This window comes from Leucopleurus acutus, assembly GCF_964270905.1.
Source record: "Leucopleurus acutus genome assembly, chromosome: 13".
Taxonomy (NCBI): domain Eukaryota; kingdom Metazoa; phylum Chordata; class Mammalia; order Artiodactyla; family Delphinidae; genus Leucopleurus; species Leucopleurus acutus.
The window spans coordinates 75,354,268-75,369,184 of NC_139155.1; the positions used below are offsets into that span (position 1 = coordinate 75,354,268).

The following is a 14,917-nucleotide window of genomic DNA, read 5'->3' on the forward strand; positions in this document are numbered from 1 at the left end:
CCTGGACAGCCTGTCATCAACACCGATACTGTGGGAGGACTTAAAAGTGGCACCCACGACAATGATTAGGAGTCCAATTTAGAACCTTGAGCCTGGCTATTTCCAGAATGATCCATACCCTGTGCATATCAACCACCCTCCCTCCAGTCCATTCCCTCATTGGCGATGGACTTAACCGCTCCACTCACTAGGGGGTATCCTACTCTGAAGCTGAGACAATGTCACATTCATTTACATCCCTTTCCCCAAAGCACCTTACATGGTGGTGTTAGAGGGAAGATCAGAGAGACACTGCTGCTTGCTAGCTGTGTGACCTTGGACAAGTTACTTAACCTCTCTGAGGCTTTGCTTCCCCAGTAAATATGGATAATAACAATAACTCCACCTTAAGGTTATATGATGAAATAATATATGTAAATGCTAAGGACCAGCACTCACACTCATTAAAGGCTTGTGAAGGAGGAAAAGGAGAGGGAGGAGGGGAGGAGGAGGAAAAAGGGAGGAAGAGGAGGGGAAGGAACTCTGGGGTCAGTCCTCGGTTCAAATCTCTGCTCAACTGCTTGCTTGGCTGTGTGACATCAGGCAAGTTCCTTAACCTCTCTGACTCACCGTTTTCTCCTCCGTAAAATAGGGATAATACTGTCTACCTTGCAAAAAGGATCTTAGTTAGGATAACAGGTGAGAAAGAGCCTGAGGGGAGGGGGAAGGGTAAGCTGTGACAAAGCGAGAGAGTGGCATGGACATATATACACTACCAAATGTAAAATAGATAGCTAGTGGGAAGCAGTCACATAGCACAGGGAGATCAGCTCGGTGCTTTGTGACCACCTAGAGGGGTGGGATAGGGAGGGTGGGAGGGAGGGAGACGCAAGAGGGAAGAGATATGGGAACATATGTATATGTATAACTGATTCACTTTGTTATAAAGCAGAAACTAACACACCATTGTAAAGCAATTATACTCCAATAAAGATGTTAAAAAAAAAAAAGAGCCTGACACTTAGCTTGCCAACTCTAGGGTATTTAAGAAGTGGGCCTGAAATCACAGCCACTGATTTCTTGGTCCTGAATGGCACTTAGGGAAAAATCTGGTCTACTCTCTAATCTTCCTCGATCGCCCAGCTCTGCCACTCTGGATGGGTGAACACGCTAAAGCAAAGAGAGGCCAGTTTAGAGGGAGCCAGGCCTCCCATTGCACCCCCATCCACGGGAACAATGCTGTCCTTCACCACTTCCAAGGGGAGGCTGTTAAGCTTCCTGCAAGCCAACTGTGTTCTCTCTGGACAAAGGAGATGGGAGAGCCAGGCTCATCTTTCCCTGCACCCAAGCAATACCCTTGGCTCAACAGTATGGCTTGTGGGTAGAATTTCCATCTGCTAAGGAGACCCTAAAGCACTAGCCCCTGACATCTTAGGACCCTCCGTAAGAGGCAAGTTATTTTAAGCCTCTCTTGGACCCAAGGTCTGAGCAAACGAAGCAAATGGCTTCGGGACAAGAAAGGTTTTTAAGGCCTCTCGTTCTGCCAGAAACACACTTAAAATCTAAAAAATTAAAACTCGCAACCTCCCGCGGGTTCACTTTGTGCTGCTGGGCTTTGGTTTAGAGGAAGACAAAGCAAAACCCCAAACCCTCAGATCAACGGCTCACGGCAGATGCCTGCGCCTTCCACCCTGCCCCGGGCAGCACAAGGGCTGAGTGCGGGGAGCGGCCAGCCCCGCTGTCCGCCGAAGGCCAGGCAGACAGAGACCGATGCTGAAATCTGCTTCTTGTTTTAACTAGGAATGGGGCAGGGAAGCTAGCCAAGGAGCAGGTTTGCCTGAGGTCCCCACCAAGCATCCATGAACAAAACCAGGGTGCCACAGGCGCAAGAGAGGGGAGGCGCTGAGGCAAGCAGGGCAGGCTAGTCCCGGAAAGCACCCCAAAAGTGAGGGTGCAGGATTAGGACCCCACAGGATTAGTCTCCCAGTAGTTTCTGTGTCAGAACTTGGGAGTCAAACGTGGAGTCAGGCATTCAGGTACATGCATCTACCAACAGAGCACCAAGCCCACGACTCGCCCCCTGAAACAGAAAAGCTGCACCCCCTCCCCCAGCCCACCCTACCATCTTACTTCTGCTGGGCAGATCCTCTTGGCCCAGGCCGTTGGAGGGAGCTAGTAGGGTGCTGCCACCCTCATCCAAGGTCAGGATGAGGGGAACGTCGTCATCTAAACTCACGGCCATGTTCTCCTCTCCTATAGCCCTCAGGATGTGATGTCCAGAGCTTTAAGTAGTCTCTGCTTTGAGCTCCAGTTCAAAGCCACTGGCCCAGAGGTGCTTCTTAGAAACTCCTCCATCAGTGGCATCTTCTAGGGTTTGGGGGATTAAAAAAAAAAAAAAAAGGACAATTATCAAAATACCACCACTACTGATGAAAATGTTCTGGAATTAGGTAGTGGTGATGGGTACATAACCTTACAAATATACTAAAAACCACAGAATGGTACCCTTTAAGATGTAAGATGATGGATCTTATAGTAACGTGAATTATATTTCAATAAAAAAGAGTACTGCAGTATAATAGCACTAAAATTCTGTGCAAGATTAAATACTGAAAACTTAAGGGTAATTATGTTTGGAGATTGGGATTGTGGCTAATATGTTCCCCCTCTACCCTTCTTAACCCTTGTTTGTGTGTGAATTTTCAGAGGTTTCAAAGACTTAAAAATATATATACATATACAACCATTCAAACAATAGTAGTTAATACTCAGTGAGCGCTTACTATATGCTGGGGCTCTTCTAGCAATTTTTAAGTAAAGCTGATTGAAACTTCATAATAGATAAGTAGGATTATTATCCCCCATTACAGAGGGGGGGACTTAAGGCTTAACTTAGAGAAGTTAAGTAATTTACTTGTCCAAGAACCCACAGCTGGAAAGCCAAGCTTTGAACTACACAATCTGACTCCAGACCTGTGCTCCCCGCCAGCATACTACAATTCCTCCATGTCCCAGCCCTGGTATTTAGGCAGCACTTAGCTCCAATGACCTACAAAGAGTTAGTGTGCCAGGACATCTAGATTTGCCCATATCACTCTTATTACTCCCCTAGATTTAGGTATTTGGGGAGGAAGGGAAAGAGACTAGAATATTTTTTTAAGTGATGTCCGGAGTCACACAGCAAAAACGCTCATTCTGAACTCCCAATTCAAAATGGTCAGAACTAGCCTGTTACAGTTCCTATTTATAAACATTCCCATTTCCGCTGAGGAGGACCAAAAGAAAAGCAAACACTCAGCAGATCTAACAGCAGACCTTTGAACTTGAAAACAACAGCAGGTTCCTTCCTCAAACTGCTGTATTCTGGTCTCGATCAAGTTTGCCTCCAAACTAACCCACTGAATGGCAACCCATCAATTTACTTCCTTCACGAATCACCAGGACAATCCAGGGCAGGCCCCTGTGCGTCAGTACCTTCTTAAAATTAGGCAGTAAAAGTGAGCACCATTCTTTGCTGCTAAGCCTGTAGCGGTCTGCCCAGTAAACTTCCTGCGAGATTTTTTTTTTTTAAGTTTCCTCCAGATCTGGGGATTAATTTCACTTTTAAATCTCAGTAGTGGGAAGACAGAAAAGGAAATTCCAAATGAGATGTTACCATTTGGCTGTCTTAAGCATTATATGTTTTATTTTTTTTCTTTTTGGCTTAACTTTTTATCACAGCTATTTTCAAACACACTCAAACGTAGAGAGAATATATAAATGAACTTCCCTGTGTCGATCACTCAGCTTTGACAATTATTAACATCTTGTCATTCTCTCCCATATTTATTTTGAAGGCTGGAGAGTCTATTAACTTTCTCAACTCATCAAGAAGAGCTTTTTTAATTGTATCATTGTTATCAAAATAGCTACTGTTTTTTATTTTAACTGTATAATATATGACTGGTTGCTTACAATGCATGCATTAGTTCTGTGGATCTCAGCCGGGGTGATTCCCCTGCCACACACACACATTAGCAATGTATGGAGACATTTCTGATTGTCACAAGTAGGGGGTAATAGTAGGCAGAGGCCAGGGATGCCTGGAAACATCCTACCATACACAGGTGAGACCCACCACAACATAGAAATATGTGGCTCAAAATGTGAATAGTACTGCTGTTAGAAAATCTTACTTAGCTAATGTCCCCACTTCACAGATGAGGAAACTGAGTCTTAGCAGGGTTAACTTAACCTGCTTCTTGTAAATAAACAGCAAGGAAGTGACAGAGTCCAAATTTCAACCCAGGCAGTCTGAATTCAGGGACCCTCCCCACTTAACCATTACCCTTCATCTCTTCCCAGACGGTCCCCTCATCTGAATTCAAACCCATTATTTTACAGAGAGGGGAAAGTGAGGCCCATTGGAGAGAAGGGAAGCACTTGCCCAGGGTCGCAGTGCTTCTCCCTCTGTTGAGGAGCCAGAAGGGAAGGGTCACCCCTAGGGACAGGTCCTAGGGAAAGAGGGCAGGCAGGCTCTTGTGGGGTGGGTCGCCTGAGGGCGCCAGGGAAACAGGCAGACGAGGGAGGAGGGTAACGAAGAGGAGTGAGGGCGCCTGCTCCACGTGCTCGTCCTTGCGCCCCTTCTCCCCGCCCCGGGCTTCCCCGGGCGATCCCTACGCTGCAGTCCCCGCAACCAGGGCTGGAGGGAGAGAAAAGCGGCGATGACTTCCCCGCAGGCCCTCTTGGCCCTATCTGCCCGCCTCCCACGTTCCAATGCCCTCACGCCGAGCCCCCTGACCCCTGACCCCTGCCCTCTCCATCAGGCCAACCCTCACACCCCCTGAATTCTTACATGCGCCGCCCCAGCAACCCGGACCGCGCGCCGGGGTCCGCACCGCGCAGCCCAGCCCTCCGGCGCCGCCGCCAAAGCCACGAGCCCGGAACTGTTGCAGCTGCAGCGGCCGCCGCAGCCACCGCCACTTCAGCCGCTGCCACCACAGCAGCTGCGCCAGCTCTCCCATCCACCGCCTACTGTCCCTTCCACCCCACCGGCCCCGCCCCATTTTCCCTTCACCGCTGCCTATTGGCTACCTCAGCTGTTATGATGAGCTCTGATTGGTTAAGTCTTACGTCCTTCCCCAGTTCTTGCCTGCTGCTAATGCAGGACTCCCTGCCTCCCTCCTTGAGAAGGGGCGGGACGAATAAGCTCCGCCCCTTTCCCTTCCGTTTCTCCCCGCCTTACTCGGTCAGCCCAACCCAGAGGGAGGCCCGAGTCTTCCAATTGGTGGAGGGTTATAGAGACGGTGCTTCTGATTGGTAAGTCCTCAGGAGGTGGAACGAACTGAGCGGAATAAGGAATTTAATGGTGAAAAAGAAAGTCAATCAGACGCTGAGTCCCGCCTTCTGAGATTGGCCGGTAACCTAGCAACGCAGTCTCCTCGGTGGTTACCACGGATAGAAAAACCTGAAGCCCTCGGAGCAGGTGAATGACTTTGTGGGGAAGGGCTGGGAATGATGAAGAGACGTTGAATGGGGTCTAGCCCTCAATCCTTTGGCTCTCTGAGGAATCAGTAGCCCCCCACCCTGAGCCCGTCCCCGACTCAGGATCCTGCTCTCCAGCCCTTGCCTCAGTTTGGACCTCCCTCTCAACCCCCTGCAAGGACTACTGGGCATCCTCTACTCTGCCCCTCCACTTGTCCACTTCCTCATCCGTAAAACGTGGATGATACTAGTCAAGTGGAGTCGCATCAAAGTTAACTACTTTCAAGTCAAACACAGGTGCTGGGAGTGAGAGTGTAGTTTGTAAGTCCGCTACCATTCCACCCAACGGCCTATATATACATCCCAGGGTGAGCATCCAATGAAAGTGAGTGTTTAAATCAGGTAATTTTGATTATACCAATTTTGGCCTTTTGTGCTAACTTTAGAACTTAACTCCCGTCCCCGTCCTTGAAATATGATTTCATTTACATACTTAAGACAAAGGGTTTGTTGTGAGGGTTAACTAAGGCAGAAAGTAGAATAGTGGTTGCCAGGGGCTGGGGGGAGGGGAAAACGGGGAGTTATTTAATAGGTACAGAGTTTCAATTTGAGATGATGAAAAAGTTCTGGAGGAGGTGGATGGTGGTGACGGTTGCACATAGATGTGAATGTAACAATTTAATGCCACTGAATTTAAAATGGTTACAATGGTAAACTTTGTTATGTATATTTTACCACAATAATAATTTTTAAAAGCAACTATAAAGCTGGACAAAACCATCTAGTGCTATGTTAGCACACTGAAAATCAACCGAAGTCATACAACGAACTGAGAATTTTTATTCATAAAACCACTGAACTTCAAGTTTGTGCTATACTTACCTGAGACTTCTCTGATTTCCCCACCCCCAGTTCTATGGGCATAATAGTTCAGCCAGGGTGGGTAGCCCCCTGAATACCAACAGCTTCACTGTTACTGTCTGATGGGGCTCACTTGGTTTGAAGGAGTACTGGCTAAAGTGGCAATCTTGGTGGGAAGAGAATAGGGGAGGCGGCAGCTGTAGCAGTCCAAGGTTGTAATCCTATGTGGCACAAACAATGGAGTGAAAGCTTGGAGTTCCTGGGGAGTGAGGCAGCCATAGGGGACCTGATGAGCTCTGTGTATATCTTGGTTGACTAGAGGTTATGCGCATGTGTAGCAGAGACCAGAGCAGGCCCAAGCCACTTAATCCCTGGCCGTTGGAGCCTGTGTAGATGTGCTGAGTGCGTGCTGCACTTTCCATGGGAGAACAGAAGGCTTACTGGCTCAAAGTTTGAGCACAACCTTGGACTGACTTTTGGCTGAATATTAAACTATGTGGATACAGAGGGGACCCCTAGGAAGCCAGGTTTAAAAATAAAAATATGAAAAAACAATTAAGCAGAGACATCAGTAGCTGCACATTGTGGAGGAGACCGACTTGACAGATTTAGTCCAGGAAATAAATTACCAAACACCCAAGCAAAACAAGAACAACAATCATTAGGAAGGAAAAAAATACCGAGTTGCTACAAAAAAAAAAAATCTTCCCTCTAAAATTTCCAGTGTTCAATAAAAATTGTGAGACGTGTGTAAACGTACTCAGGAAAAAAAAGCAGTCAACAGAAAGTGTCTCTATGTGTCCCTAGATGTTGGCTTTAGCAGACAAAGGCTTCAAAGAAGCTATTATAAATATGTTCAAAGAACTAAAGGAAGCCATGTTTAAATAATTTTAAAAATGTAGGATAACAATGACCCATCAACTAGAAAATATTTAGTATTTCAGAATAGACTGTGATAAATTAAGATGCACATTATAATCCCTAAGTCAGCCACTAAGAAAACAACTCAAAAAAATTTTTTTAAATCAACAGAAGAATCAAAAGAGTAGACTAAAAATATTTATTTAACACAATAAAAGGCATTAACGAAATAACACAGGAACAAAACATGAGATGAGATGAATAAAAAAACATAGGAAAATGGCAGATGTAAATCCAACTATCTGAATAATTTAATGTAAATTATTAAATGTAAATGGAAAAAACACTTCAATCAAAAGGCAGAGCTTGCCAGACTAGATTTAAAAAGTGAGACTGAACTATATGCCGCCTACAAGAGACTCACCTTAGATTCAAAGACACAAAGGAGTTGGAAGTAAAAAATTGGAATTCATGCAAAGAGTAAGCATGAGAGAGCTGGAGAGGCTATACTGCTATCAGAAAATATTGATTTTAAGACAAAAAATATTACTAGAACAAAGAGGGACATTTTATATTGATAGGAAGGTCAGTACATCAGGAAGATATAGCTAGACTGACCAAGAAAGTAAAAGACACAAATTACCAAAATCAGAACTGCAGAAACTTAAAGAATTATAAGGAATATTATGAACAACTTCATGCCAAAAAAAGACAACTTAGATAAAATGAATGAATTCCTAGAAATACAAATTATTAAAATTGACCCAAGGATAAAGAGAAAATTTGAATAGACCTATAACAAGTAAACAGATTGAATTAGAAATAAATAGTCTTCAGGAGTTCCCTGGCGGTCCAGTGGTTAAGACTCAGCACTTTCACTGCCATGGGCCTGGGTTCGATTCCTGGTCTGGGAACTAAGATCCCACAAGCTGTGTGGCGTGGCCAAAAAAACACAAATCTTCCCTCAAAGTAAAGCCCAGTGCTAGGTGTCTTCACTGGCAAATTCCAAATAGTTAAAGAAGAAAATAGTGGGAAAGTCAAGAGTGAGAAGGGGTAAGTTCTGAGGTCACTGTTCATGCCTTTTCTGAATATTATAAAGTTGTTAGTAGAAAGCAAAAACCTATCCCACAGTTCCCTTTCCCAGACTTCACCCTCTACCAAGCCTTTTGATTGAAAGAAACAGTAACAGAGGCTGCAGAGTCAGTATCAACATCCTTGCCTCCAGGCTGGATAGGCTGCCCCGGGCATCCCAGCCAGACCTCTGCCCTGGCTCAGGGAGAGGCATCCCTTGGGAACACACTCCAGGCATGGTTAGATATAAATGCCAGAGCTTTAGCTTGGGATTTTCACTTGATTTACAGTAAAAAAAAAAAAAAAAAAAATAGGGAATTCCCTGGCAGTTCAGTGGTTAGAACTCCACACCTCCACACTTTCACTGCAGGCAACACGGGTTCAGTCCCTGGTCGGAGAACTAAGATCCTGCAAGCTGCATGGCTTGGCCAAAAAAAAAAGTTGAATTAAAGGGGTGAGTCTTTCCTGCCTACTCAGTTGCTAAGTTCCCCACATGTACTTCTCTATTTCCCTAGGAGACAAGAGCTCTGGGCAATGAGGCTGATGCACTACGTGATTTATCCCTCAACATATAATCATCATCATCACTCCCCGTTGAAGAAAGCTTTTAACACTCCAAAGGGCTTTCCTGTCTATGAAACCATCCCTTCTCCACTCAGCTCCCTTTTGATGTGGCTAAGACAGATGTTGTGTCACCAGGTGCCAAGGAGATAAGGGACTTGCCTAGACTTATTCCAAGAGCCCCTGACAGGAGAGAGTCATGCACCCAGGGCTCCTAAGACCCAACTTGTGAATCTGATCTTGATTCTGTAACTGATGGTGGCTTTAGATGGTGCTGAGATCGGCTCATCAGACGGAGCTGGGCTAGGCTTGGGCATGCCTTCCTTTGAATCTGGATAGAGCACTGGACTTAGCATGGGGGAGGCCAGGAGTTTTACAGGGAAGCCAAGCTGCTGTGGTCTAGACCAGTGGTTCTCAACCAGGAGCACCCCACCCACACTCCACAGGGACATTTGGCAACGTCTAGAGATATTTCATCTCCAACTGATCAGAGCTAATGGTGGGAGAAGGGTGCTACTGGCATCAAGTGGGTGGAGGCCAGGAATGATGCTAAACATTCTACAAACACACAGGACAGCCTCCACAGGAGAGAATTATCTGACCCAAAATGTCAGTAGTGTGGAGATTGAAAAACCCCGTTCTACACTGGTATTTTCACACAAGACAAGTGCTATACACACACACACACACACACACACACACACACACCCCTTTTCCCTTCAGGCCCTAGTTAGTGGAACTGAAAGTAAAAGGGATTGAAAATCAAGACCATTTGAAATACAGAGCATCAGGGAAAAGTATCTCTTTGACCTTAGCTCTCAAATAATCACAGCAGGTTATATCCTATGACCAATCAAATGCCTTTAATATGGGGGCTTTTGAACACAAGTTGTTTTTGTTTTTGTTTTTGTCTTTTTGGCTGCGTTGGGTATTTGTTTCTGCGCACGGGCTTTCTCTAGTTGCGGCGAGCGGGGGCTGCTGTTTGTTGCAGTGCATGGCCTTCTCATTGCGTGGCTTCTCTTGTTGCGGAGCATGGGCTCTAGCCACGTGGGCTTCAGTAGTTGTGGCTTGCAGGCTCTAGAGCGCAGGCTCAGTAGTTGTGGCACACGGGATTAGTTGCTCCGCGGCATGTGGGGTCTTCCCGGACCAGGGATCAAACCCGTGTCTCCTGCACTGGCAGGTGGATTCCTAACCACTGTACCACCAGGGAAGTCCCTTTTTTTTTTTAACCACAAGCCAGACAAAGAAATACATTTTCCTCCTTGATCCAGCAGACGCCTGTTTAAATACAAAAGAATACTTACTACATGCAGTGCACTATGATATTTTCTATTCTATTTCATTTATTTTTAATGCTAGTCTCAACAGGCAAATTGATTCCACCACTCACTAAAGGGTCATGGTTTAAAAAAGACTCTCCTACAACATAATCTGTCAGTCAGGAAAAGCCAGTGTTTTACATTTGCTAAGATTACGATTTAAATACATATATATATTTAAGTGGGGGAAGTTTATTTTAGAAGAATCTAAATTCACTGCTAAGAAATTCTTCCTTATGTCTGAAACAACCTAAGTGATACTATCCACAGTTGGATATGACCAGAAATAAACACATCGAAAACCACACTGCCAAAAGAGGAATTAAGGATTGTGATGAATTAATTTGTAAGGGGGAAGAGTCTGGAAAATGGTGAGCAGTTTAAGGGATCTCTGTCCTCCTCCATTACTAACTGAAAGTCATGAATAATGCAGAAACCTGCAAAATTAAAAACAGAAATAGTAAAAAGGAGTAAAAAATGGATCCATGTTGGCTCTTTATAAACCTTTCTGCACAAAAACAAATATATATTATATTTGGAAAAATACATGTTCTATTTTTTAAAGTATTCAAATGTTAATATTAAATTGTATCATTTGGAAGGTCATCCTAAAATCTCAACATGATTGAGTCAGGACTTCATTTCACACTCACATCAGTTTTATCAAGCGTGGGTTCTGTTACTGTCCCCACATTACAGGTGAGGAAGCCGAAGATGCTTAGAGACGTTCATTGACTTGCCTAAAGCCACACAGCAAGGAAGTGTTGATCCCCTAGGACTGAACTTCAAATTTGCCTGACATGGGAACCCACAAACTTAATCACTGGGCAGCAGGCTCATGTTTTCCCATTCAGCTTCAGAGATGAGAGTCCAGAAGGTCAAGTGAATTTGCTCAGGGCTATAACCGTGGCCAGTAGCCAGTAGAGAGTTGTTCATTATAACCAGCAGCTTAGAGATCTGTCCCTGGGAGCACATTCCCTCCCAACCTCAGTCACTATTCAGGGTCCTCTGTCGCCAAAGCACAGGATAACGCTGGAGCCTGCGGCCACAGAGCCATCATCACCGATGCAATCCAGTCTGTTAATACCTGCAGTGTTCACTGCTTCAGCTCCAGCCCCGGAACCTTCTGCAAGCCAAATGTCATCCATGAAACATGGGTTCTCTAAAAGGACAAGATAGGATTGGGTAATACTTCAAAAGCGGTGATAGAGGGAATTCCCGGGAGGTCCAGTGGTTAAGACTGCACTTCCACTGCAGGGGGTGCGGGTTTGATCCCTGGTCCCTGGTTGGGGACCTAAGATCCTGCATGCCGCACAGCGCAGCCAAAAAAAAAAAAAAAAAAGTGATGATAGGAGAAAAAATGCAACTAAAACATGAAAAAGAGAAAACAAAATATATTTAAATCTTTTACCTTAAAATTCCAAGCCCTGCGTCCAGGGATGGGAAACAACTCATATAGGCCAGATCTTGGCCCACCACTTTCACTATTGAAATGTGACACTATTTTCTGGTTCTAATTCAGGACAGAATATATCTTGTGAAATAACATTATCCTATGATGCCAACATCACCCTGTGGGGAAACAGAGCTGTTGTTGAAGCTGGGTTTGCCATCTCTCCATTTATTCAATAGTGCTTTCCTGAGCGCCTACTGTAGGATAGTTGCTTGGGAGATAGCAGTCTTCATCATGAATATCCTGCCCTTTCCAGCCCCTCACCTTCCCCGCTCTAGACCTGGAAGGCTCACATAAAGCCTAGAGCGTTCTGAAAAAAAGCTAGCTGGGTGGTTCACAGGCCAGTTGGATCTTCCTGAGGCTGAAAGGAAAAGTGCTGCTGCTTCGAAGGCAAAACCTCTGCCCATTAACCCAGCAGGTAGGTGGAGGAATCGGGACTAAGCGACCAAGAGTCCCTTAGCCATCAAGGACTCCTCTGAGTCATAAGCAGAACATCAGGATACAGGTGAAAGCATGGAGTGTAGGTCTTGAAGTCGTGGGGTGGGTGAGAATTGTGCCTCTCAGAAACATGGCAGAACTGTCAAAAGCACATGAAGTCAGCTAAGCAAATTATAACATCCACAATGTGTTATCAAATTGATGGCCATAAAGTTCATACTATTCCTTTGTTATCATTTTAACATCCACGGGATCAGTAGAAATGGCCCCTCTTTCTTTCCTGATATTAGTACCTTGTCTCTTCTCTCTTTTTCTTAGTGTGTCTTTAACATCTCCCTACTGTTTGCTAATCTTGCTTTTTTAGCAAGACAGAGATCTGGTCTCAGACCCATCCTTCCTGGGTCACAGTATCTAGCTGGAATGAAATAACACCAGGATGTAGACATTGTTATCTTCTGTTTCATGAAAGTGAAACAGATTTTCCAGTTATAGCAAGGTATAAAGTTTCCTTTTTAAGGAAAAGTACTTAAGGAGGAACATGAACATGTATTTAAAGAAAACAATTGAGTTGATAATAGTACAGCTTGGTCTAGAGCTTTGGCAGAAATCACAAAGGTGGCATTCCAGCGAGAGAGATTTGGGCAACACTGAATTAGAACCAACCATCATGAAGGCATCTTTCTTGCCCCATCAGTTCTGCTCCAACAATCCCCATGTCGTGATCAGTTACGAGGTATGTCTTGGTAATTCGCTGGTAATAAAGTTCCAAAGTACGTGAATGATTGACTCCAAAATATAAAAATCAATGAGAGATGATTCAAAGCTTACCCTAAAATAATTTAATCCCTCTCCCTCCTTCACCCGCATTCTGATAAGCTTTTTTTTTTTTTGCTACGTGGCTTGTGGGATCTTAGTTCCCCAACCAGGGATCGAACCCAGGCCCATGGCAGTGAAAGTGCTGAGTCTTAACCACTGAACCGCCAGAGAATTCCTGATAAGCTTTCTTAAGTGAGGAGAAAGCAATGGGGTGGCAGCTCTGCACTGTGAACTGTGTCTAATCCCAGGTGTACCCATGGGAACGTGACACCGGGAGGAAGACTGTGAGGCACTAGAAAGAAAGGTGAATCAAGTCTAGCATTTATATTTATAAGTAGTATAATATAATATGAAGTAATGCAATATAATATAACGTATTATATTATATATGCACATATAACAACAAATATGCATATTCGTGTTAAATAGATTGAATGCTATAGGAATCGAGTTGTGAACCCATCTCTTCTCTACACCTCTACTTAACAGGACTCACTGAAACTGGACCAGCAAAGAATTAGTCTATAAATCATGATTCTAATTTTTCCACCATAGAAGTCAATCTTAAAATCAAGAGGCTGGACAGAATAGTGGTTATGGGATGTGGACTCCTAAGACAGACTGCCTGGGCTGAAATCCCAGCTCTGTGACTTACATGCTGTAAACTAGTAGAAACAGCTAACCTCCCTCTGCCTTCCTTTCCTCTTCTGGAAAATGGACGTAATAAATAAAATAAATAATAATAAATAAATAAAAACACCTACCCCAGGAGGCTGTTGTGAAGAATAAAGGAGTTAATTTGTGTAAAGCATTTAGAACAGTGGTCGGTACATAGTAAGTTCTCAAGAGTTAGTTCGTTTTTTTGTTTGTTTTTTGTTTTTTCGGGGCCACACCACGTGGCTTGTGGGATCTTAGTTCCCTGACCAGGGATCAAACCCAGGCCCCTGCAGCGAGAGTGTGGAGTCCTAAGCACTGGACGCCAGGGAAGTCCCAGGAATTAGCTAGAATTTAATGGCATTTCTTAAAATGAGATGCTCCCCACCCCCACATAAACCTCTCTTTCTCCCTCTCTCTCCCTCTCCCTCTCTCTCTCTCTCTCTCTCTCTCTCTCCCTCTCTCTCTTTCTCTCTCCCTCTCTCTCTCTCTCCCTCTCTCTCTCTCTCTCCCTCTCTCTCCCTCTCTCCCTTCAATTTGTTTTTTCACCCCCTCTGACTTCTCCATGGACCAGTGCTGGATTTGCAGGGTACTTAGGGTAGTCGGGTTTTCTTCTCCTTTTTCTCCCCGGGGGAACAAAATATAATTTACCTCAAACCTTTTTTTTTTTCTTCAAAATGTTCTGAGAGGGAAAGTAAAACATCCAACAAGCTTATCTGAGTGAAAACAGGTATAATTTGCATGATAAAGATATATTTCCATTTATAAAGTTCATCAGCAGAATTAATGACAAATAAAGGGAAGATCCAATTAAAGTCCCCCCTCCATTAACAACCTTGTTTCACTCTTAGGGCAAGAATTTTAAAAGGAGAGGCTTAAGTTGGAAACGACTGAAATATTAAGGTTCGTGGCATTAATGAAGTGATCATATTAGAATTCAAGGAAAGGAGATTCTCCAGTGATTTTTGTAATCAGAGTCAGATGCATTTCCCCCAATTCCAGTTCCACCAGCTTTTTCTTGTTCACCCAAATGAGCTGTCAGGAACTGACGGGCGTCATCATAATCAAAGAAAACAAGTTTGCCCTTTAAAGCAAAGAGGTAATTTGGCTGAAAGCAAATTGGAAACATTTCCCATAACGTTGCATTTGCAGCTGCAATCTCTAAAGAATTTGACAGTTTTGATTTATGCTTGAGAGCCTTGGGGGACCATGGGGAGAAGTGAGTTCATTAAACACTTGGTTCACATTCATTCTGTGGCCCATAGGGCAGAGATCCTTCATTCCCCGGGGAGGCTGAGGAAGCTCCATGGCTGTCCCTAAAATGTTATTTTCAGGAAAAGCCTTAAGGAACTCACGAGATTGATTGGGGAACAGGAAGCAGGTGGGAATCAAGGAGATGCAAGATAATGCCCTCTGCCCCAGTCCTCAGCCCCCAGAGGCT

General features: G+C 44.5%; 1 protein-coding gene across 4 annotated transcripts in view; it reads right to left on the bottom strand.

Annotated features, from left to right (window-relative positions):
• Nucleotides 1-4,948, bottom strand: part of TPCN1 (two pore segment channel 1) — a 64,097-nt gene extending 59,149 nt beyond the window's left edge. For 3 of the 4 annotated variants that reach the window (XM_082852851.1, XM_082852853.1, XM_082852854.1), the window contains exons 1-2: nucleotides 4,814-4,948; nucleotides 2,110-2,346 (exon numbers count right to left, since the gene is read on the bottom strand). In XM_082852851.1, coding sequence (XP_082708977.1) covers nucleotides 2,110-2,221 — 112 coding nt within the window. In that variant the 5' untranslated portion in view covers nucleotides 2,222-2,346; nucleotides 4,814-4,948. The remainder of the gene's footprint in view (nucleotides 1-2,109; nucleotides 2,347-4,813) is intronic. The other variant, XM_082852852.1, reaches the window with a different exon arrangement.
• Nucleotides 4,949-14,917: the final 9,969 nt, after the last annotated feature.